General features: G+C 31.6%; 1 protein-coding gene across 1 annotated transcript in view; it reads left to right on the top strand.

The window, feature by feature from the left end:
- LOC129226599 (septin-2-like) overlaps positions 1-25,534 on the top strand; it is a 36,774-nt gene that overhangs the window by 8,914 nt on the left and 2,326 nt on the right. Inside the window, exons 2-10 of the mRNA XM_054861227.1 lie at positions 7,062-7,146; positions 9,738-9,824; positions 11,579-11,702; positions 18,192-18,326; positions 19,495-19,612; positions 21,549-21,650; positions 22,035-22,131; positions 23,186-23,237; positions 24,707-24,811. Coding sequence (XP_054717202.1) covers positions 7,062-7,146; positions 9,738-9,824; positions 11,579-11,702; positions 18,192-18,326; positions 19,495-19,612; positions 21,549-21,650; positions 22,035-22,131; positions 23,186-23,237; positions 24,707-24,811 — 905 coding nt within the window. The remainder of the gene's footprint in view (positions 1-7,061; positions 7,147-9,737; positions 9,825-11,578; positions 11,703-18,191; positions 18,327-19,494; positions 19,613-21,548; positions 21,651-22,034; positions 22,132-23,185; positions 23,238-24,706; positions 24,812-25,534) is intronic.

Raw genomic sequence — 25,534 nt, 5'->3', positions numbered from 1 at the left:
TTACAATTATTGTAATTATTATTACTTTTTACTGTAGTTATTTTTTTTTTAATCATTTTCATCACCATTATATTGTAAACAACAATGCTGCGCAAATACATTGCTTCAAATATTCCTCAATTTATGAGCAGTATGATTCGATTTTTATATTTCATCAGCAATATATACAGTCAACGTCAACTCACAATAACTAGAAGCCTATATAACTGGAACATTCTTTTAGTTGAGAGTTTTTATTGGGTTCAAATCTCTCGAGAAGACTGTAGGAACTTCCCATAACTAGAACTACGAATAACTCGAAGGTTGTACCCGGTTTGGGGTTTCGAGTTATCGAGAGTAGGCTGTGTTCATGAATTTGAGTCGTAAGTGACTACTTTTGTAGGTATATTTTAATAACTGTTACCACTTTAATTTTTTTAAAGAAATTTATTATTTAATATCATGCAGTCACACTAAGCATTGCAAGGTTTTCAAATAACTTTTCAAGTTTTTTACAGACTGTTACACATCTTTTGGTTACTAAAAAGGGATTATTATGGAAGGGTAAGGGTAGGGAGGTATTTAATAGCAAAATTAGCGGTCGTCACCAGCTGCAGGGCGCCTTAACGGGGGAAAAAAAGGCAATTAAAAATCACCTGTCAGTCGTCACCCGGTCGTATCATTCCCCCCCCCCAAAAAAAAAAATCCTTAAGTGTTCAAAAGGCCATGAAGTCTAATCGTTTCTACCAAAATCAAAAGGCAAGCTTCCTTAACCAATCCAGAAAAAAACATTACCCCCATGGATTAATGTTGTTAGTATTATTAACTTCAATATTTAAAAAAAAAATCGTTTCAAACATTGAGGGAAAAAAGTGTCTGTGAATTAGATTGTAACTACTGATCACGACTAATGTATCGCCTCAATTTTACCTTTCAGAGAATTTTCTGCGCGTTTAAGACATTGTAAAAGCATTTCTTGAACTATTTTCACCAGAACTGGTTATAATTATAAATTTCAATGAATATTCTATAAATGAAAAAAATTGCACAGAAAAATATAAAAACAAACTTTACGAAAGAGACGTTTTTTTTTTTTTTTTAAATATCATTATAGAAGAATTCAGCCTTATAGCTTTAAACAGACAGTTTTTGATGTTAAGTTTTAATGTCTAAAATATTATTCGTATTGTCATACAAATGAATTACTCAACAATAGAATCAGGCGAATTAGAATCATCTTCATCAATAGTTATCGGATCAAATGCAAATGCAAAATCGGATTATGGGCAGTGAGTATGTAATTGTGTAGTTTTGCTTAGTTTGGCAATAGTGGATTTAAAAGCATAAAACTGGGAATGTTTTAAATTAAATGCATATTCAAGCGTTTTTGCTCATTTTTTAAAGTTTTTTTTAACATTAAGAAAATTAAACACATATTTTACTCTTCACAAAGCACACAGTTAATGGCTATGAGCAACAGAGAATTTTGAGTATCCTCATGAAGAGTTTAATTTCCGATTTTACCATTAATAAAAATTCAGTAAATTACCGCCCATTAGCCAGGGCTAAAGCAGAAATACATGAAATACACCACTAGCTCAGTCATGAGGTTTTCCATCTCCAGCTCAGTAAATTTCCTATGCCGGGCTGATGAGTGCTAATAAGCACGAACTGCAGCCCTCGGCTGGAAATGACTGAGCTGGCGGTGTATTTCATGCATTAATAAAAAGTTTAAAAAATAAAAAGAAAAACAGACACTGGACTAATCTTAGTACTAAGTAACAAAAAGCAAAACACCGAAATAACAAACGCAAAAAATACAAGGGTCAATCATTTCTAGCTCAGTGGTGACAACTTTCTCTACGTGACAAAATTATTACAGTGAAGCACCGTTTATACGTTTTTGAAGGGATTGTATGAAAAAAAGCGTACAAATGAAAAAACGTATAATAGGTATGGGTTAATGTGTATTAGACTTTGCAGGGACCAATTTAAAAACGTATAATTGATGAAAACGTATAAACGGTGCTTCACTGTATTTAATACAATTTTTAAATTTTTAGGGCATATTTTACAAGTTTTTGCTGGTATATTTGTGCGCATATTTTAATGATCTTTATTGCAAATAATTCCGGCTCTGCTTATGAAAGAGTGAGACGTTAAAATAAGAGCAGAAATGACTGCAGTTGAAACAAATTAGTATATTTTAAAGCTTATGATTCAACGCAATGAAATGTAGGTATATGCAGAAAAAAATTAAATGCATGCATGATTCATGTTGAAAGAAAAAAAAAAGAGCATTAATAAATCCTTTCACTCTTCAGTTAAAATATGTAATGGTTCCTGAATGAACAATCTCTACTATTGCAAAGTGATGAATAAATAGCAATAATTGAAAAAAATGTCATAATTTCAAGTACTTGGATTTGTTTTTAGTTTTTTTCCAAAAATAGATTTATTTTAAATTTAGTTATTTTTTCTTCTGTGCTTTGTTTGCGAGTTTTATAGAAGCTTCCAGCTATTTGCCATCTAGGTGGAAAAAATACATATGCACTTACGCCTTATTGACGGGTGGAGGTCTTTACCCCGTTACTTATTTTTATATTCATAACGCAAAAATAAAAATTTACAATTCATTGAAAATAAAAATGGATTATCATGACTAATACATACCCATTCGGGAAAGTGGAAACAAAAATTAATAACAGTTTCTGATATTCAATAATTTAGATTTCAGTTCTTCTGATTAATTTGGTTTTGGTGAAGAATTGAATATTTTTTTTTCCATCCTCATTCCTCTTGTCATTTAATCCTTTAACAAGCTCTAATAGTAAGCTAGTAGTGTCAACGTTAATGGAAAATGTTTTGAATTTATGCTTTACATACATGACATTGACGTGAGACAAAAAATTCCAGTGGGTATTTTAAAGTCATATCGAAAAAAAAAAACCTTTTGCCTTGAAAATCAATCTTCTCCATATGAAGACAATACTTAAAAAGGACATTAATAGACAATATTTAAAACGGACATTACTTAAAAAGCAAAATCGAGTATAAAAAATGACATGGCAAATTTCTAATTGCTCTCAAAGGAATTTCTTTTTAACTTATAAGGGATATATATATATATATATATATATCTAACAAATAATTAAGAACTCATAATATCCGCCATTGAATTTTCAAGGTTATCAAACGGAATTAGCGAAAAAAATCAACCATTTTTTTTTCCAAAAAATATGCTTATCTCTATGTTTTAACGCTCCTACTTTTCTCTTAAAACAGTGGTGAGCGACCTTCTTTCACCCGAGGGACGCACCTCATACTAATATAAATCTCGCGGGCCAGATTACATATAAAATTAAAATATAATGAAATATTTTTTTTACAAATAACATAAAATTACTACATGCGTATTCCATTGATAGCAGTTTCCATCTCTTTTTACAAACATATTTCTAACTATATGGCTTCAGATTTGCAACAATCATTCGTAATACCGAGTAAAAAGACAATCTATTGTCTTGAAAGATACCAAAATATATTTTTCGATTCGCAACATTGAGCATAACAACGGGCCACACAGATCTTCGCGGCCCCATTTGGCCCGCGGCCGCAGTTTAGGCACCATTGCCTTAAAACAATAAATTTGATATTCCATAAAACTATTACAATTGAGAACAATTTCTCAATAGAATTAATTTGATATTCCATAAAACTATTACAATTAATTTGATAACAATTTTTCAAAAGAATTAATTTGATCGTCCATAAAACTATTACAATTAATTTAATAACAATTTCTCAAAATAATTAATTTGATGTTCCATAAAACTATTACAATTAATTTGATAACAATTTCTCAAAAGAATTAATTTGATAGTCCATAAAACTATTACAATTAATTTAATAACAATTTCTCAAAAAGAATTAATTTGATATTCCATAAAACTATTACAATTAGTTTAATAACAATTTCTCAAAAAGAATTAATTTGATATTCCATAACACTATTACAATTAATTTGATAACAATTTCTCAAAAGAATCAATTCGATATTCCATAAAACTATTACAATTAATTTGATAACAATTTCTCAAAAGAATTAATTTGATATTCCATATCTCTATAACCAATTTATTTTTTGTACAGCCAATAAGAGGAAATTTACGTCGACTAAAACTGCAGCTCATTCACGTTGCTTCATTTCCTTTTGCAGCCATGACGACCTCAAATGCTGCTAAATGATCATGCTGTTAAAACTCCATTAATCTGAATCCGAATGATATTAGCTCGAGTCATTTGGTGTCCATTGTGAGAGTAAAATATAATTTCTGAGTTAACTTCAGCCTTTGATATTAGAGCCATAAGGCAAATGGGTGGTTTTTATTTATTAAATTTGAAGATTATTACGTCATTCGCTCTCTAATAAGAGCCAATTAGGGGGAAATGCAGTTTCTGCACACAAGCTAGTTATTAAATAATGCGTCCTAGCTAATTGTGATTTTCTGAGTATGTACCCATTAGGAAGAAAATGTGGGAGTGCCCTCTGTTGAAATTTGAGTGAGATTTTTAAAAATTGAGCGAGATTTCTTCAAAAATCCTTTTATTCAATTTAACAGACGAGACAAAATCGCGAGAAAATCCCGCATCGAAATATTTTTAGAGGGAGATTTCTTTTGAAAATGCGCGATTCTCGCGGTCTCGTGCTCTATCAGGAGCCCATGATCATAGCAAATGCTTGATGACCAACTGAAAAGGAAAAGATTATTAACTCTTAACCAGGGCGGTCATTCCAAGCTCGTCAGTTTGAGAGATCGAGATTTTCGCTTACGTGATCGGTTGTGACATTTCTACATCATAACCGATCACGTGAGCGAAAATCTCAATCTCGCAAGCTGACGAGCTTGGAATGACCGCCCTGGTGCGGTGGGGTGTCGTGTGCCACAAAAAAATTGAACTTTTGCATTCAAACCTTTTGTAATGTTTAAATGTATGGCTTTATATATAGGAGTAGGGGAATATGGGGCAAAGTAAAACAGAGCGGGGCAAAGTGAAATGTTGAAATATTTACTCCGCGCTTAGCGCCACTTACCTGGCAATACTTTAACTATGTAGTAACATATGTAGTCTTTTCCAGTCAAGAAAAAAATTGCCTCTGAAAACCAAAGCATGTGATAAAGCAATTTTCAAAAATAGATACTCAAATCGTAATATTTTGTTGTAAGTAAAAAAATATTTTGATACTATTGAATGATAAAGTTCTTCTTGTTAACATTTTAAATATTAATTGGTACCTTCTGATATTGGAAGCTGTATTTATTTAGTTAATATTTCGTTTATTTGTATTTCAAATATTTTTCATAATTAGTCAAGTGCATGCGAGGCAAAGTGAGCTAGTTTATTTCGTTTACTCATTCAATCCTTTACTAAATCAATAACGTATTCATTTATTAACTAATTTATTTACATTCCTTCATTCAATGATTCACTTATTCATTCCTTCATTAACTATTTTACTCGCTCATTCCCCCCTCATGTATTAATTAATTAATTTATTAGTTTGTTGTTTCATTATCTTTTCATCTATTCAATTATCCTTTTATTTCTCATTAATTTGTTCCTAAATATTTTTCACAATCGAAGAGAAAAAAACATTTTATTTGAAAAAATATTTCATTTTTCACTTTGCCCCATGAAAAAAAAAAAAAAAAAAAAACTCTTTTTTTGAAGGGTAGTTTTACTGCCAAAAATAAAAATAATGTTTCAATGCAAGTTTTATCTTTACTAATAATAAGGCTGAAAGTCCCTCTGTCTGTCAGGATCTCTGTGACGCGCATAGCGCTAGACCATTCGACCGATTTTCATGAAATTTGGCACAAAGTTTGTTTGTAGCATGGGGGTGTGCACCTCGAAGCGATTTTTCGAAAATTCGATGTGTTTCTTTTTCTTTTCCAATTTTAAGAACAAAACTATCATAAGATGGACGAGTAAATTACGAAATTATCATAACGTGGAACCGTAACATGGGCACAATTGGCGAGATACGAAATTATCATAACGTGGAACCGTAACATGGATACACGCCAATTGGCGAGAAAATTCACCATACATTATCTGTAAATATACAGGCGAACCAAAAGACCTTTTAATTTTTCTATTACGGGCAAAGCCGTGCAGGTACCACTAGTTTTAAATACAATGTTCTTTACGTGCTGTAATTTCAAAACAAATTTCCAATTTGTTCATTTTGAAAAAGCTCAGTCATTTTAACGATTTCACTTTGCCCCACATTCCCTTAAATTACTCACAGTACTGTTTCCGTTGTATTTTGCTCAATCCATTTGCTGAAAATGAGACATTTTTACGCATGTATTTTCATTTTATTCAGGCTCGACACAAAATTACCATTGAACTCTGATACAAGGTACGTGATATGGAAATATTAAAATAAACCGATAAACTAAATTAGTTCGTAATAACTTACATACTTTGTGAATAAAAGATTGTTATAATGGCATTAATGTTAGGTAATCATTAACATTAGCATCATAACAAGCATCATAAGAAAATGTATCGAAGAACTCACTAAAAGATGGCGTAAAACGGTAGAACATGTACTTTTAAAGCTAAGTTTCTCAAGTTAACAATGTATTACAGTAGAACTTTTTTAACGAACTAATTGGTACCGGGGTTGCCAAAATCCTCCGGATTACAGAACATGTAATGCTCTTCGTATGTCCTGGACAACGCTAGAACGTGGTTAAAACGGATCATAAGTGTTGCAGAAAACAGAGAAATTCTTTGTAGAGTAAAATATTATTTAAGTAATAGTAAACATAGAACATAAACAGACTAACCGTTGAAAATAATGTTTACGGATTCATGTATCTCATATCGGGAGCATTCGGATTAGTCAATTTTCGGATAACGGGGTTTCGGATGAAAGAGGATCTTCTATACTAAAGAAGTCAAGTAATTTATTGAAAAACTTTTGACTCAACTGATATTATATTTCCTTTAGTTTTTAAATTTTTTTTTCTGCGTATTTTAAATAAATGTTTTACAATATCTTCTTCTAGGGTGAAATCGGGTTTGCAACCCTGCCGGAGCAAGTCCACAGGAAATCCGTGAAAAAAGGCTTCGACTTCACTATGATAGTCGTCGGTAATAATTCACTTATGTTAATCTCTGCGCTCCAGGTGTACCTGATAGGGTGCATAATCCATAAAAATATCCTTTTGTTAAAAAATCATTAAGTTAGTGAACTCTGTTGAAAATATTCTCATTTCATTATAGTCATGTAAATTGCAGCATTAGTTAAATTTTTCGAATTGTTCGTCTCAAAGGAAAATAGCAGATGATAACTCGCTGAAGGCTGGTCCTTCTTGTGTTGCAAAAGTTATTTTCTTTGCTTAGTACTGTCTGACCACGGATTGTATGGAAAGACAAACATCCGTTTTACAGCCGGAAATGGACAAATCTATTATTTTTAGCGATGTCAGCTTTTGCAGAAGCAGAGACTCATTCAAATGAGCGGAATAGGCGCATCAAATTTTTACTTTTCCCCCTCATTCAGAAAGATTCGTCTCATCTGGACGTTTGAAAATTCCATACAATCCGTGGTTGGACAGTACTTTGAATTTTTTATAGTAAAATGCTATATTTCGTTGAGCAAGTTTTATACTTAAAATTAGCGACAAAAAAAGTTCATGTACAGGTTTTATTTTTGTGTATTATTATGTTATCATGCTCATACAACGGAATTATTTTCGGTCAAAATATAAAATATTTATTTTTCCAATTATTTTCTTGTTCTGAGAATCACAAGATGTACAGCGAAGAAATAACATTTTTAAACAGTGGTTATTCACAGGTCTGAAGAGGATAGATTATTTCTGCGTAGTTTTTAGTGAACGCATTCATAATAAAATACGGTAATATAATATGCAGTTACTAATGAGGGAGCGTAGTGCGTCGATAAATCGCGGGTTGAATGCCTAAGATCCTACCAGGCAGGGCATATGCTCGTTTAATTGGAGTTCCCAAAAGTTCAGCGGTCATTTGCTAAATAGTTATCACGAGTACAGGACACTTCCCTCACCGGCCCCATTCTTTGGTCAAACATACGCTGTCAACAGGGGCACCACGAACTTAAATTTTTGGGAGGGTGGAAATTATCAATTGACCTAATGGTCCAAATTTTGCCGAATCTTCAGACAATATTTGACAAATAAGGAAATTTTTCGAAGGTCATAATGACTTCCCATTGAGAGGGTCCCTGGTTGTCAATAGACGACTTGAAAGTTCGACTACTTTTAAAAACCACATCACATTTTCAAATACTTTTAAGTGCCACTAGAGGGCGAAATGAAATATAAGTTTTTTTTTTAAGATCGTGGGAGGGGGGAACAGTAACATAAATATCCATAATCATGCAAACTACATTAGTCTAACTCCATTTCTTAAAAATTGTCTTCTACTTAAAAAATAACCAAACAATCGTAATTCTGATTTAGTTGTGCAGTGACATTTCTCTGAAGCGACTACTCCCCATTCCTGCAAAAGTGGTCGTTAATGCAGGTTGGTCGCTCTCAGAGGTCATTTTTGAAAATGCAAAAAGCAATAACCAGCGTTAACAGAAATCGTGTTTGTTCGCTTTTAAAATGCGCGAAGAGATTTGTCTGCTTCAGATACTTTGTTCTGAAACAACTTTTGTTTTTAGTTCAGCTTATAGCAGAAAAAAAAATAATTATGTCGTTACAAATTGTGTACAATTGAGTACATGAGCCAATCTATTTATCACGTGTTCTAAAGAGCTAAAATTAGATTCAGACCACTAAAGTGACCATAAGAATGTCCTTCTATTCGTGAGCAACACGTGAATTGCAAACTTTCAGAGAACTTCAGAATCCTTGTGATCCAAAACACGTGCATGCAATTTCTGAAATTTTGTGCGAACTAAAGCTGTTATGATTTCTTTTAAAGAGAAGAATGCTGTATGAACTAAGTGTTGCAGCAATATTTTTTATGAAAGCAAATTAAAATTGCGATACTCTTTTATGAATCAATAAAAATGCATACTAACATATTGTCTGACCACGGATTGTATGGAAAGACAAACATCCGTTTTACAGCCGGAAATGGACGAATCTATTTTTTTTTTTTTTTTTTTTTTTACCGATGTCAGCTTTTGCAGAAGCAGAGCCTCATTCAAATTTTTACTTTCCCCCCTTATTCACATAGATTCGTCTTATCTGGACGTTTGAAAATTCCATGCAATCCGTGGTTGGACAGTACGAGTCCAAATGCTTACTTTACGATTCTACAAGAAGATGAGGGTCAAAACATCTTCAACTGAACAATACTAACCTAGGAAAATAAACAGCAGTATCTAAAAATTATTTTTCATTTTATTTTTTACATTTTTGTCATCTGTTTTACTTGAGCTTTTTTGTACTTGCTTGTTTGGGTTCCACAGAAAATAAAGACGAAAAGAACGTCACATTCTAACATTTTTACTAGAGTTTGAACGTGTGAAACAAACCCCCAAAAAATGTGTTTCTTCAAATATCTCAAAAACTAATTTTTGTAGATACTGCGATTTACCTGCCCACGGCAGTTTAAATGGGATTCACGTCTAAAACTAGGATTCTATTAGAAAATGTTTAATGATCATATAATAGTCATCAACAGATCATATAATAGTGCTCATGTGTTAAATTAAATTACATTAATACATTTCTTTTATTTTGTAGGAGAAACTGGTCTAGGGAAGTCAACCCTTATAAATAGCTTATTTTTAACAGATTTGTATAAAGACAGAAAAATTTTAAGCGTTGAAGGTAAGAAGTTTTCGTATAAAATACATTGAAACTGGTAATAGGGGAGACCGGGTATAGTTGATACACTTTTTAAAATTTGAATTTTGTCAGTATAATGTCACGCACAAAAATAAAATTTTATGTGATAACATAACTATTTTCTTATCAAATAATGATTTCAAAACCTTTGTTAACAAATTTTTTTATGTAAAAAAAATCGTAAAAATGTTTTATCAAAATGTATCCATTTTATACAACGTGGGTCAGGTTGATACACAAATGAATAAACTGTAATGCTGACGTAATAAGCAACGAAATGAAGTTTTCAAGAGTTTTTTTTTTTAAAGTGAGTCTCAGAAAATGTTTCAAATCCGAGTTTCATGATAAACACAAATTTGATGTACAGCTAATACAAGTAAAGGTATAGATATCTTCACTGAAATACGCTTTTTCATTTACTTCAGTGGGAATTTCATTTTGAGATTTTTTTTTTGTCACTTTTAAACATTTTTGAAGGAAGAGAAAACACTAGAAACTTGGGAGTTAATTTATTGTATTTATCAAGTTAACCCAAAAGCGATGTATTAACTTGACCCAAGAAACATCATTATGTTAACTCAAAAAAAAAAAAAAAAAGCTAAGAATATAAACAAATTATCTTAAGTAAAATCATGTCTCCTAGTCAAGGAACACATTAGTAGCTTGTTCAATATGAAAAAAATTACCTAAACAACCTATACGACAATTGTAAGCAAATCATAAAAATTTACTTTGGGGCCCCAAAACAATTTCTGTAGAATAACACTCAATTAAAAAAAAGATTGGTTCTCCTGCGTACGTAGGTCAATCAGCTTAAATCTGTCACTTCCTCGGAAGACTTTCAGTTCCCGGCACATAGGAAAGGAACTCGGAGAATTGAAGCTGTTGTATCAACTTGACCCGGTCTTCCCATCTCGTTTTCCTGATTTCTAATTTTACGGAAACAATGAAATTTGACATTCGAGGTTGTTAAACCACTTTATTAGAATGTCACATGACTGAAAGCAGGCCCGTCATTTCGGATTTTCCCAGGAGGTTAGGGTCAAAGGGCGCACACCCAATTTTATCGAAAAACACTCATTTATATGTAACTTTTCAAAGCCGCGGGGGGGGGGGGGGGAGAACTGTCCCCCCCTCCAACTGACTATAAGCATGGGCTCCCATATGTAAAATTTAAAGAGGGAGCTCAGATATTTCCCTCATGGTTTAGCAGGATCTTTTCCCCATAGAAACCGATTTCAGTACAGATTAGAGATATTAAAATTTGACATTTTTAATAACTTATTCATTGAAAAGAAATGTTCTTGCTGAGAAAAATTACTAAAAGCAAGGAAGTTCTCATTTCTAAGGAAAGGGCGGAAGGGGGAGGAGCTTGAGCCCCCACTTGCCCCCTTGTATGGGCGTCTATAACTGTAAGTACGATAATTAGTTTAGACTGGTCCCCGCATACACATGTACAAATAGTCATACCTTTTTTAATAAATAAGTTTAAATTTGAGCAATACATTTTTATGAATAATTTTTAAAACATTTTTTAATCGGTTCTTTTTGAATGGAGAACATAAGTATTTTTTTTCTACTCTTAAAACACATTTTTAATTTTCAAATGTTTAATTGGCAGACCAATTTTTCTCCCCCCCTCCCTAATCAAAAAAAGTTTAATACATTTTAAAATATGTTCTGCACTATATATCTATGTTCAACCAATGATGATCACACATTTTCTTATGTTTTAGAACGTGTGGATCGAACAGTTGAAATTGAGAAGACTACTATGGACATCGAAGAAAAAGGTGTTAAACTAAGACTAACTGTTGTTGACACACCAGGGTTTGGTGACGCAATTAATTGCGAAGAAAAGTAACTAGAAATTTTGAATAGAGTTTATATTTACTTTTTAACAATTAATTTATTTGTTGACCTTTCTGGTTCAAGTAGTTGAACAAAATTAAACAGTTGATAAGAATAATATTTTTAGCATAGTTATTAAAATTGCGATTTTATGCAGAACCCCACATTTTCCTCTTTCAATAGCCTGGCTTTGAAAATTGCCTGCATGAAAATGCTAAAAAAGTGGAAGAAAGCAAGATGTGCAAATCGAAATATATTTAAAGATTCATTGATGATATTATAATAGCTGGGTGGATACGCTGAATAGAGCAAGATTTGAGAAAATGGCCATTTTTTCAACATACATTGATTTAAAGGGACAGTCAATCGGAGCTTGCTGGAAAACGTTGTAACAATACGAAAACTAATAAAACACGTTCACGGATCCTATTTTTTTAAAAGTGATAATATAACTGTTGTTAAACTTGATTTTCATATATAAAAAAAAAACAGAATTAAATGAGAAGCAAGCAGGGACATTTACGGGGGGAGAAGCGGAGAAGGGACACCTGTTGGTCCGGCCCGAAGGGGGCCCTATATTTTTAAAACTGGAGGTGAAATATAGAGGTTAGCAATATGAAGGGGGTCCTGAAAAAGTCATTTGTGACGGGCCCCAAAATTTCTGTGTACGCTCCTGGAAGAAAGTATTTTAAAAAAGTTGAATCTCGGTGTAAGATTAACTTAGAGAAGACAAAGCCAGTGTTAATGAAATAAAAAAGTTTGTTCTTCAGGCGTGGTTGGCTTTTAATTTCCATTCCCATAACTTAAGGCTTCTTTAAGAAAAATTACAAAATGGCTCATAAGTTTTGTGCAAAAGTAGCAGTAATACAACGTACTTACGCTATGTGTGTGAAGAAATGTAAATAATTTTTTGAACAAGAATTTCTTAAAAGTAGGGGATCGACTAAAACGGGAGATCGATTTATACGCGAGTATATATGGTATTATACAATTCTTTAGGTCTTTTGCTTCTGTTTTATACCAACAAAGACAATAAAACTAATAAAATATGAGTATGTGGCAGATTCAAAAGTAGGGTACTAATGGGGATTCTGCTGCAAGAGGCGCAATCGCGCAATGCATTGCGCCTCCCACCCCTGGTTGCGCCGTCCCGCCCCACCCCTGGTTGCGCCTCCCAACCCCTCTCACTCCCCCTCTGACCTTGGGTTGATCTTCCTCCTGATAGCCGCCTCCCAGGGCCGCCGCGAGAACCCGTAGAAGGTAACGAGGTTATTTTGGCGCGTTTTTGAATATTTTCCCGCCTTTTTGGACTTTGTCGTTTTTTCTTCTAACCTTATACGAAGGTTTTCGCACGGCCGTGTTTTCACACGACCGCGTTTTCGCACTTTGTCGTTTTTTTTTTACTTTTACGGAATGGCAACACTTGTTGTCGTGACAACTAAAGTTTTCGGGTGGCAACACTTGTTGCTATGGTAACCAATGTTTTTACTTTTCGATTTTTACTTTTAAGAACGTTCGTGGCGCTATCTATCGAGACTTTGAATATTTTTTCCGGACTTAGAATATTTCTGCGAATTTATTATTTTTATTTTTCAGAGTGTCGAGAATCGAACACCCAAACTTTGAGTTTGCAAAAACGTATGCTAATCACTATGCTATATTTCCCATTACCTTTTCAGTCTTAATGTGAATCTGTACCATGACAACGAATATTACAATTAAATTAATTTTAAAACCATCAATTAATTTACTCTTTAGTACTAATCAAGACACATCATTAACTAAATTTCAGCTCATAATTGAAACTATCATCATTATTATTATTTTTCATAATAACACAGTTTTTCACTTAAGTAAAGATTTATTTAAATACAACCCATTCGAGATTTTTTATTTATTTCAATGCTTTGTGGACTTGAAATATATTTTAAACTTTGATTTTCTTTTTCATGCATTTCAAACTTTATCTTTTTTTTTTTTTACAACATTGATTCTTTGCATGAATTTCAAAATTTGCAATCAATTTACTCTTAGCATTAATTAACACTTATCATTAACAAATTTTCACGGATTTTTTAAAAATCATCTTAAATATGTTTTTTTCTTTTTTTTTTACTTTCATACAACAAAATATTTTTTCTAGCTATAACTTAATTTGCCAAATTTTAGATTAAGTTTCTTAATTTAACGTATAGCTGTCCATTTGAATGTATCGTTCGAAAAGGATAAAGACTAAAATAAATGATATCGATTTTGTTAAAGAAATTAGTTGTTAAATAAAATATTATTGGGAAAATGAAATAGTCAAATTGATTCTAATTCATGAAGTTTGAAAATTTTGTTTTATTCTAACAAGAGTGCTTGTATGAAAAAAAAATAATAATAAAGTAAAATACTATGCGATAAAATGACTAAGTTAAATACTAATCAAAAAATAATTAATAGAGTTGATTAAATAAAATGTGATAAATTAAATGAAACTCTTGAAAAGCATATAAAGTGATGAAATGTAACTTGAGTGCGAAATTTGCTTACTGGAAAAAAAATTAAATAAGTTGATTTTTTAAGATTCGGGAAAATTTGTTAATGATAAGTGTTAATTACTACTAAGAGTAAATTGATTGCAAGTTTTTAAATTAAAATAGTTGGATGAAAATTGTAGATGTGATAATGTTTCGAAAAATTTGAAGGTTCGATTCCTGTCACTAATTGTGAAAAATTTCTAAGTTTAAAAATATCGGGGAAAAAAAAACGATACAGTAAAAACAAGCATGAAAATGATTAAGTTGAATACTAAGCGATAAAATGACTAAGTTAAATACTAATAAAAAAATAATTAAATAAAATGTGATAAATTCAATAAAACTCTTGAAAAGCATATGTAGTGATAAAATGTAACTTGAGCGCGAAATTTGCTTACATGAAAAAATTATTTAAGATGATTTTTAAAATCCATGAAAATTTCTTAATGATAAGTGTTTATTAATGCTAAGAGTAAATTGATTCCAAGTTTTGAAATGAATTTCAGTAGAAGTTATTTTTCGGTGAGTCTATTTTTAAAATTTGCTGACATGAAGTTTTGATACTCGACTTATAATTTTAACATTTCTTGGGTTCTTCATTGATGTTTAACATTTTTATGTGATGTGTTTTATTTTACCGTAGGTAAAAATAATTAAGTAAAACTGAAATTTATAAATTGTAATGAAAATTCTGTTAATGAAATTAGTTGGTTGTAAAGTAATATTTTGGAAAAGCTGTAATGAATGATAAATAGTAAAACGCAGTAAGTAAATACTAATCAAAAAAGAATTATTAGAGTTGATTAAATAAAATGTGATAAATAAAATGAAACTCTTGAAAAGCATATGTAGTGATGAAATGTAACTTGAGTGCGAAATTTGCTTACATGAAAAAATTAATTTGATTTTTTTTAAATCCGTGATAATTTGTTAATGATAAGTGTTAATTACTACTAAGAGTAAATTGATTGCAAGTTTTTAAATTAAAATAGTTGGATGAAAATTGTAGATGTGATAATGTTTCGAAAAATTTGAAGGTTCGATTCCTGTCACTAATTGTGAAAAATTTCTTAGTTTAAAAATATCGGGGGAAAAAAAAACGATAAAGTAAAAACAAGCGAGAAAATGATCAAACTCTAAAATATACTAAAAAAAAAAAAAAAAATCGAAATCACGAAAAAATAATCTAAGTCTGAAATGATTGAAATTAGTTAAAGACTAAAAAGTAAAAAAATAGTTAAAGACTGAAAATAATTGAAAAACGCTAAAATAGTAAAAAAAAAAAATAATCAAAGTGCTAAATGACAGGAAAAAACGTTAAAGTTCAAAATGTATGAAAGAATATTTAAGTTAATTATTTCTTCGAAAATTTAACAAGTAAGAAAAAATATTTTGTTGTATGAAAGTAAAAAAAAAAATTGTCTTCATTTTTATTCGTAATAAACAAAACAAAAATTACGAGTAAAAAAAAAAAAGTTAAGAAAATTATTTCTTCGAAATTTTAACAAGTTAGAAAAAATATTTTGTTGTATGAAAGTAAAAAAAAAGAAAAAAACATATTTAAGATGATTTTTAAAAAATCCGTGAAAATTTGTTAATGATAAGTGTTAATTAATGCTAAGAGTAAATTGATTGCAAGTTTTGAAATTCATGCAAAGAATCAATGTTGTAAAAAAAAAAGATAAAGTTTGAAATGCATGAAAAAGAAAATCAAAGTTTAAAATATATTTCAAGTCCACAAAGCATTGAAATAAATAAAAAATCTCGAATGGGTTGTATTTAAATAAATCTTTACTTAAGTGAAAAACTGTGTTATTATGAAAAATAATAATAATGATGATAGTTTCAATTATGAGCTGAAATTTAGTTAATGATGTGTCTTGATTAGTACTAAAGAGTAAATTAATTGATGGTTTTAAAATTAATTTAATTGTAATATTCGTTGTCATGGTACAGATTCACATTAAGACTGAAAAGGTAATGGGAAATATAGCATAGTGATTAGCATACGTTTTTGCAAACTCAAAGTTTGGGTGTTCGATTCCCGACACTCTGAAAAATAAAAATAATTAAATTCGCAGAAATATTCTAAGTCCGGAAAAAAATATTCAAAGTCTCGATAGATAGCGCCACGAACGTTCTTAAAAGTAAAAATCGAAAAGTAAAAACATTGGTTACCATAGCAACAAGTGTTGCCACCCCGAAAACTTTAGTTGTCACGACAACAAGTGTTGCCATTCCGTAAAAGTAAAAAAAAAACGACAAAGTGCGAAAACGCGGTCGTGTGAAAACGCGGCCGTGCGAAAACCTTCGTATAAGGTTAGAAGAAAAAACGACAAAGTCCAAAAAGGCGGGAAAATATTCAAAAACGCGCCAAAATAACCTCGTTACCTTCTACGGGTTCTCGCGGCGGCCCTGGGAGGCGGCTATCAGGAGGAAGATCAACCCAAGGTCTTAGGGGGAGTGAGAGGGGTTGGGAGGCGCAATGCATTGCGCGATTGCGCCTCTTGCAGCAGAACCCCCATTAGTACCCTACTTTCAAATACAGAGATTGTGGCTTGAAGTTACTCTGAGTCTAAGGCGGATCCAAAGTTTTTTTTTTTCCAAGGAAGATCGATTAATTGTTCCTTTACTAAGTATACTAGTTTTGATTACAAATGTTTCGGACTTCAACTCCGAAACATGTCCGGGGAAGAGCCCTAAATCCTCTCCTTTCCTTAATATAATCGAAAATCAGCTAAAATTAGGTGTTTTGAACTTCAAATCCAAAACTTTCCGGTGTTCCTCCCTCCCTCAAGGGAGGGGCAATCCTCCCTTGTATCCGCACTTGCCCTGAATGACTGTACTGCTGAAGTGATATCTATTTTTCATCTATCAGCTGAAATTTTTATTATTTCATAACTTTAATGTTTTGTCTTTCCTTCAGAATAGCACTTCGCATACCGTAAAAGCAGGTGACTGTGGTACAGTTTTAGTACATTTCTGACTAACTACTCAACATTCATTCGAAAAAAAATGAAGTTGCGTTATTATTATAGTTTAGGACTTGGGCTTTCGATTCCGACCCTGAAAGGATTTAACACTTTACCCCCCCCCCCCCCCCCAGAGCAGTTTTTCTTTGCACTATTCTTACCATCTCACTGCGAGTGAGAATGATACAGCACATGTTTCAACGTTTTCATATAGATTTTGGTGGTTTGTTCCATACTCGACCTCTCTTATATTTTAACGGGAGAGTTGTAGATGTAAGTTATGCTGAAAATTGAACTTTGGAGAATCAGGTACATCATAAATTCGAGATAAAATCAATGGCTTTATTTTCTTCATAATTTTTGAAGATGGATACCAAATCTTATACTTTTCAGGCCACTGCCAAAATTTAATTCGCTTCAACGTTGTTGAAACTTCAAACTCACTTGCATCTACACCCGTGACTTTTCCTGGGTATTTTTCCCCCTGATAACCCAACGCATACCTCCAAAATGTCGACCAATTAATGAACCACACTCACCCTTGAAATTGTAAACTTTACACATTTCTACCTGTAGCAACATCAAAATATTTTATTTTTGAATGAAAATTGGAGGTAACTTTCTTTATGTGATATGAAAGCGAAAGGTACTTACGAAATTGTGAATCCTTCTGCACTAAAAGTCCCCCAACATGAATTTCCGAGCTACCTACAAACACGTAGCACCAGTCGCTCCCAACAAATAAATTCCCAATCATCAGGTTATTCGTCTGGCGGGCCGTTTTGACAGTTATAACAACTCTCTCATCACCGGAGAAGGTTGCACAATAGTTTCTACTGAAACTGAGATAGCCCAGAATGCACTACAAACGTTTATAACGTCAAAACTGAGGTCTGTATCATTCTTACCCTCCAAACCATTCTCACCACCTTTTACGGTAATCAAATCTAAAAATTAATCAGAATTTTCAAAGCTGTTTTCTTATTTATTGTGATATTTTCCAGCTGGAAAACCATTGAGAGGTACATTGATGATCAGTTCAACCAGTTCTTTAAAGACGAAAGTGGCTTGAACAGAAAGAACATCGCTGACAACAGAGTGCACTGTTGTCTTTACTTTATTCCACCATACGGGCATGGGTAAGAGAAGAACCTTTTTAAAATAATGTTTATTCTATACACGCACGCATACACATTACGAAAAAAAAAAAACATGTTCTGAGTAAAAACATCATTGTAATTATATTAACAAAACATCGTTGGGCTTTAGTTTATGTATTCTTGTTATTCATACAGAAAACAAAGCCATCTTCATGTTACCATATTTGTCAGATTTCTATTTCACGTTATCGAAGTCAGTGGCGGATAAAAGAGGAATGTCATGGGGGTCATGACCCTCCTCAAACCGTGGACAATATTATGCACCCTACGTTGCTTTCAAACACTTAATGAATATAATGCAAACGATTTCAGTTATCTTTTCAATCCAATAATTGTTTTTGAAAGTAAATATTTAAAATACTACTCTCTCTCTTTTCATTGCTTATGAAATTAATTGGTAACGTTTATGCCATTTTTTCTGCATCCTATTCTAGGCTGATGTGGTGCTTTTTACTGACACCTTAGCCGCTACAGAAATTTTTCGCTCCCAAAATCGTATGTTCGTTCACAGGGAAGGGGGGAGGGGGTGTAATTTTCCAGCATGAACCCCCCCTCTCTAGAATGGTATTCTGTACCTGTCCTGATCGGCGCCGCAATGATTTAACATCTAAAATTCTTTGGGTTTTTCCTCACACTGCAATAACGTGTCTATTAATTTTTCCATCTCCAGATTTTCATCAGTTTCCCAGCAGTGATATAATGCAGAGGTCATCAACCTTTTTCCATCAAAGAGAACATTTTAGAATACTGGCTGGATAGCGGGCACCACTTTTTTTTTTTTTCAGATGAATTAATGGTTGGGCAATGTAACTTAATGCACTAAAATTCTTGTTTTTTCCTAGAGTAAAATAAATGATTAATTAACAACGTATACAAAATCAACAAAGTAAATTTTTTAAATAAAAATATGAATCTCAAAGTCAATACGATTTTTGTCATAGCATTACATTGAATATTGCTTCATAAGTTGGGGGTATGATAACATTTCTGTCAGTAAAGTAGCGTTTCTTTTTGGGGTGTCACTGAAAAGGGTAAGTATTATTGGCATGACTTGTCATTAAAACATGAAAATAATTATTTATTCAGAATTTTTTTTCAACATTCAAAAATGTTAAGCAAATTCTCTCTCTTTTCTACTTGAATGCAGGCTGCGGCAGCTAGACGTAGAGTTCATGAAACGTCTTCACCAAAAAGTAAACATAGTGCCAGTCATTGCAAAAGCAGACACACTCAATCCAGCAGAAGTTAGGCGACTTAAAGACAAGGTATGATAAAATTTCATTATTGTAAGATCCTGTATGTTTAATTCCTTTAAACAAAATGTAAAAAAAAAAAAAAAAAAAAAAAAAACAATATTTTTCAGAAATACTGCACATTTTAATGCCAGAGCATTGAACACATTATTAGTTTTGGTATGATGTAACAGCCACATGGTTCAGAAAATTTACACTTTGCACACTAGCAACTGTACTCAAATTTTAGAACCCCCCTCCCCCCTGCACAAATCATTAATTTAAAATCTAAGTTTAATATAGTCCGACCCCAAACAAATAACCCTTGTCAATCCTTTGGGAAAATGAATCCATTCCTTAAAATAGGCAGAGAAGGAAGAATGGACGTGTGCCCTATTTTGGAGTTGGCCAACATTTTGGCGATACGAAAAAAAAGGTACTCCGATATATTTTTGTCTTGCAACTATTTAGATCTAAAAATTTTAAACTGCAGCAGTAACTGCAATGAGGTGGAGAAAAAGTAAAAATGACAAGCTTTGCATTCTTTAATAGAACCCTACTCTTTCTTTTTCAATTGAAATTAATTAGAGGAGGCGTTGTTATCTCTGAACAATGCCTGCTGAAAGAAGTAAAACCAATCCCCTAACGCAGGATGTGACCTGTCCAATGAGACATCTGCCTTGACCGCACAAAATTAAAACGTTTTACCTCTTTGGCTAATTTCTTAAATTCTAAGTAATGCATTCAAACTTTAGAACCAATGACGCACTTCACGAGAATGAACAATTCTGAAAAGAGGCGGAGTCGAGGGTAAAATCTTCGTAGTCACACTAAACTTTTACTTTCCGCATAACTCACACAGTTAGTTTGCATAACTGGTGAGTGGTGGGGTACATAAACGATATAATCAATAGGGAAACAATCTAAAACTTTATAACTGAGAAGAATCATTTTTGAACAAGTATATACTTAATTTAAGCTGCAAAACTTTCAACCAGTAGATATACAAAATTGTAATTTTAATCGTTTTTATTTACATGTAATATAAAAGTTATACATGTCACTAAATTTTTACAGTACTTCAATATAGACACTAGCATTGTGTACAGTCTATTTCCAACAATGTAGACGTCGTGGGGTACCTGTAGTAGAATCTGTCTTGCTGATGGTTCAAATGGAGCGGTCTACTGCTGCAAGAATCTCCGACACAATTTTAAAGCTAATGCCACAAAGTATTAATAAACTCTTGTGATTGAGTAATCCCTAAGTAGAAGTAATCACTTCATAGCATTAACTATTTTTGAGATTCTTTTGGCAGTAGACCACTTCATTTGAACTATTAGCAGAGCAGGCGCTACTACAGGTGCCCTACTATTTCCACAATGTTGGAAGCAGGCAGCTGTACTGTACACAATGGTGGTGACTATCTTGAAGGACTGTAAAACTTGGTTGCATGTATCACTTTTGTATTAGATGTAATTGCCACTATAAAAATTCCAACTCTTCTAACATATAAATGGTTTGTGCATAATGGAGTATTTGAGAATAAATCAGTTAAAAGTAGTATTTGTAAATACTTGATTTTCTCCTGAACTATTTTTTTTTGAAATGTATTCTCTTTTAAAGGTGCAATATGTCATGAATAATTTAAATAATAAGTATCTATCTAATCATCTATGATCAAATTGTTTCCCTTTTTGTAGTTTTCCCCAAGTAACCACATATAATAGAAATAAAACAATTAAAACATTGAGGCCGACATGTTTTAAACTACAGTCAAAACTTTTGAACCAATGAAAAATTTGACAATGCCATCAACTTAATATTTCATTGGAAAAGGACAATATGGCAGCATTAAAACACTATTGAGTTATTTTGTGAAACAAACCCTTATGAAATAAGATGGCTGTGTACAACCGTTAAAACATTTATATTTTCAAGCTGTTATTACAATTGTTTCTCCCTTTAGATTCTTCGTGAAGTAGAAGAAAACCAAATAAAAATTTACCAACTGCCCGAATGTGACAGTGATGAAGATGAAGAGTTCAAACAACAAGACAGAGAATTAAAAGTAAGATCTATTTTGAATTCTAGCTTCATTAAAGAAGGTCAACTTTGGATACATATAAGTTTAAATGCATCAAAATTTGATTGTAATGAAATACTCACTCCAAAAACTAAATATTTTGAAGTGTAATTTCAAAACTATAGGAAATCCTAGGTATATAGGAAATAATTTGCACATTGTAGTGCAATGTTAAAACTATATGAAACCTTAAGGGAAGGGAATAAATACATACATTTAAATATTCCCAATTAAAGATCTTATAAATAAATTTATAATTGAATTCTCTATTTAATGAAAGCAAAACAAAATCAACGACATGATGATAGAAAAATACAAAAAAAAAAGATATTTCTTGCGAACAGTTATCTATAGTATCATTCTTTTCAGGAAAGCGTTCCTTTTGCTGTGATTGGGAGCACACAAATAGTTGAAATTAATGGAAGGAAAGTTCGAGGAAGGTTATACCCCTGGGGCATTGTAGAAGGTATGTAGAAAATCCATTTATATATGCATGTATATTTGTCTAAAAATAATTAAATTCTGTGATTTATTCTTTTTAAACAAATTAATGCACTTGTTTTTTACTTAGTAAAATTATGTTTCGAAAAGTTAATTTAATATTTTTTCATGCAAAACAATTTTAATAATAATTAGCTGCGTTACCCGGCGTTGCACGGTCTACCTCTAAAATAGAAGTTATGTCAAGTGGACGCGGTGTTCGATAATCAGGCTTCAATTAGAAAAAAAAAAATACTGTAAACATTTCCCATCAAAATAATCATTCTTAGAGAAAGAAGATGGCAAATCAAATATTCCCGAACAAAATTAAATGCTACCTTCCTGATTAGCGTCTGCTGGCAGTGCAAAAAATAAAAAAAATAAGACTATCAAATAATAATCAAAACGGGAAATTTTTATCTCAAAACAAAAACAAAATTTTAATTAGCAACAGTCAAGAAAAAAGAGAGGCAACCTTCTGAATGGTTTTATTCAAGCTAATTTAAAATGAGATCGCGCAAATGATAATTTTCCAATATGAAAATGCTGTTCCATATTGGGCTTGAAAATGCTTTTAACTTTTTCCCTGGTGAATTTGCAGCCTTGTTTTTTTTTTTTTTTTTTTGAAATTTGAAGGAGGAAAATTAATTTCAGGGTATTTTTTGCGGGCTTTCAAATGGGACCTGAACGAGAAAATTGGATAATTATTTCATGTAGAAAGAGCCGTTTAAACCATTTTTTCGGGCACTAAAATTAAAATTCAAATGGTTTGGTACTTTTTTGGCATTTGAAAATCCCTTACGTTCCTTCTTGTGAGTCCAGACACTTCCCTCCCAAATTTGGTCGAGATTCGACGTAAACTGTGGGATTTGCATCAGGAACATGCACACATACATACATATATACGCACATACACATATATTCTTTGTTTAGCAAAATACATTACGTATTAAATTGTGTGTAATAAAGTTAACTTTATGATATTGACATAGATATAAATATACTTTTTGAAATATAATTAAATTTGTACTTTGTTTCAGTGGAAAATCCAAAACACAGTGACTTTTTAAAACTTAGGACATTTTTAATAAGGTAACTTTTGTAATTAATGTACTGCTATTTTTGAAATGCTTGAATTTTTTAAAGAAATTGATTTCTATATTTGATTGAAATATCCCACTAATTTTTCCATTTAACAGTGGAAACTCCCACTTACAAATTTAAAATACAGTGAAATCCGGTAACAACACACTTCAAGGAATCACAAATTTTGTTCTTTATAACGGGAATTTTGCTGTAATGGAAGTCAAGAAATGTAATGAAGATCAAATCGGGACTGAAAATTTCTTTCATTAAAATGTATTTTTCCTTGTATTGGTATTCATTGCAATGGGATTTAACTTATGTACAGTTTTTTCAATCAAAACTTTGAATAGTTTTGTACGGGAAAAAGGGGTTTTTTCGAAACGTGAAGCAAATGTAGTTGATTTTTTATTTGCTGTATGTGTTTTTGAAAATGTTTCTTGTTTTTTATTCTTTTTACTTAACTCTACTGCCCACCTTGATTCTGAAGTCACAACAAATTTCATTATAACACAGGTGTTCGAAAAATCCTTAATACATTTTAAAAAATTCATAGAAAACCAACAAATTGTCGTATGAATTTGCGGTTTGCACCATAATACTTCACAGGTTCAATCACACAAGGTCATAAGTTTTTATGACATCAAAAAAAAAAAAAAAAAAAAAAAAAAAAAAAAAAAAAAAAAAAAAAAAAAAGAAAGAAAAGGGGGGAAAAAAGAAGAAGGAAAAAGGCATTTCGCAGCCAGGGTGTAAGTATTTGCTATGCTTGTAACTTTTAAATTGTTTTTGTTGACATGGGAAAATGCAAAAAGGAATGAAAATTACTAAACAAAGAATTACAAGCATATCATATACTGACACCCTGGCGCGAAATGCCTTTTTTCTTCTTCTTTTTTTTCCCCTTTTCATTTTTTTTTCCTATGTCATAAAAAATTTTGAACCTGTGAAGTATTATGGTGCAAACTGCAAATTCATACCACAATTTGTTGGTTTTCCATGATTTTTTTAAAATGTGTCAAGGACTTTTCGGACACCCTGTATTTTCCTGAAGGAGTGTTATTCCTTTGTTGACCAATGTGACTTGAGTGATGCAATGTTACTGCTTTACATTTAGGTTGTAGGTAGTAGTGACAAAAGTTAATATTTCAGTTACAAACCTATTTTGAAAATGTATGAAATCCCACTACAATGAATATCAATACAATGGAATATGAGTTTCCACAAAATAAATTTCTGTCTCGATTACATTTATATTCCATTACAACAAACAAAATGTGTGGTGCCTTGAAGTTCGTTTTAACAGGATTTCACTGCTAGTAAATTGACTCTAGATAAAGAATAAATGAAGGAAAACTATCAAATAAATAATAAAAAAAGGTTTTAAAAAGTTGAATAGTTCAAATAAAAAACTAATATTAATTTATTATGCAAAAAGATAAATAAATTGAATGTATGTGTATTTTTTAATTTTTATGAAGCACTCACATGCAAGATTTGAAAGACGTAACAAGAGATGTACATTATGAGAGCTACAGAGCACAATACATAACGAAGATCTCACAGCAAGCAGCGAGAGAAAGAAAGTGAGTACCTTCTCATCATAATAGTTTATTTAAATACCACTGCACTAAATAATTTAAAATTGCTGTTGTAATTTACAAATTTCGACATTTTCTATTTTTTTAAGACCTTAATCCTACTGAGTTTTGAGGCAAAAAATTTGCTTCAATTAATGTATTGTTCTGAGAAAATGAAAATATGCATTTCAGTTTAAGAAAATACTGACAGATTCTTTATTCAAAATACATAGCTGTAACATTATTCACAAATTATTAGTACATCCCACTTAATGTATTTGCAATGAGTTAAACTGAAACCACTTTAAAAAGTGTACTTTGCATGACAGAAAGAAAAAAAAAGGTAATTTTTAGACAGGCATGTTCTTACATAAAATAATCTATAGTTGAGGCTAACATAAGCTGGCAGCATTGTAATGCTATCATTAGGATCATTGGGGCAAATGATGATGATCATTAGTCATCATCATTTGCCTAACTATAGAGCCATTTCATCAAAGTTTAATAACTATCGAAAAAAAATAAGAAATATCTTTATTTGCTTTAAAATTTGAAAAAAAGAAAAAAAAAAAAGAAAAAAAATCTATCTTTGGAATGAAATTTAAATTATTCTACTAGCCAAGAAAGATAGCTTAGTCATGCTTTATGATTTAAAATAACTTCTTTAATTACTCCCCTCCCCCACTAACCCCAGAAGTTAATTTTAGAAAATAAATGAAGGAATAAATA

This window comes from Uloborus diversus, chromosome 1 (genome assembly GCF_026930045.1).
Source record: "Uloborus diversus isolate 005 chromosome 1, Udiv.v.3.1, whole genome shotgun sequence".
Lineage (NCBI taxonomy): Eukaryota > Metazoa > Arthropoda > Arachnida > Araneae > Uloboridae > Uloborus > Uloborus diversus.
This window is presented reverse-complemented; position numbering and strand designations above follow the sequence as displayed.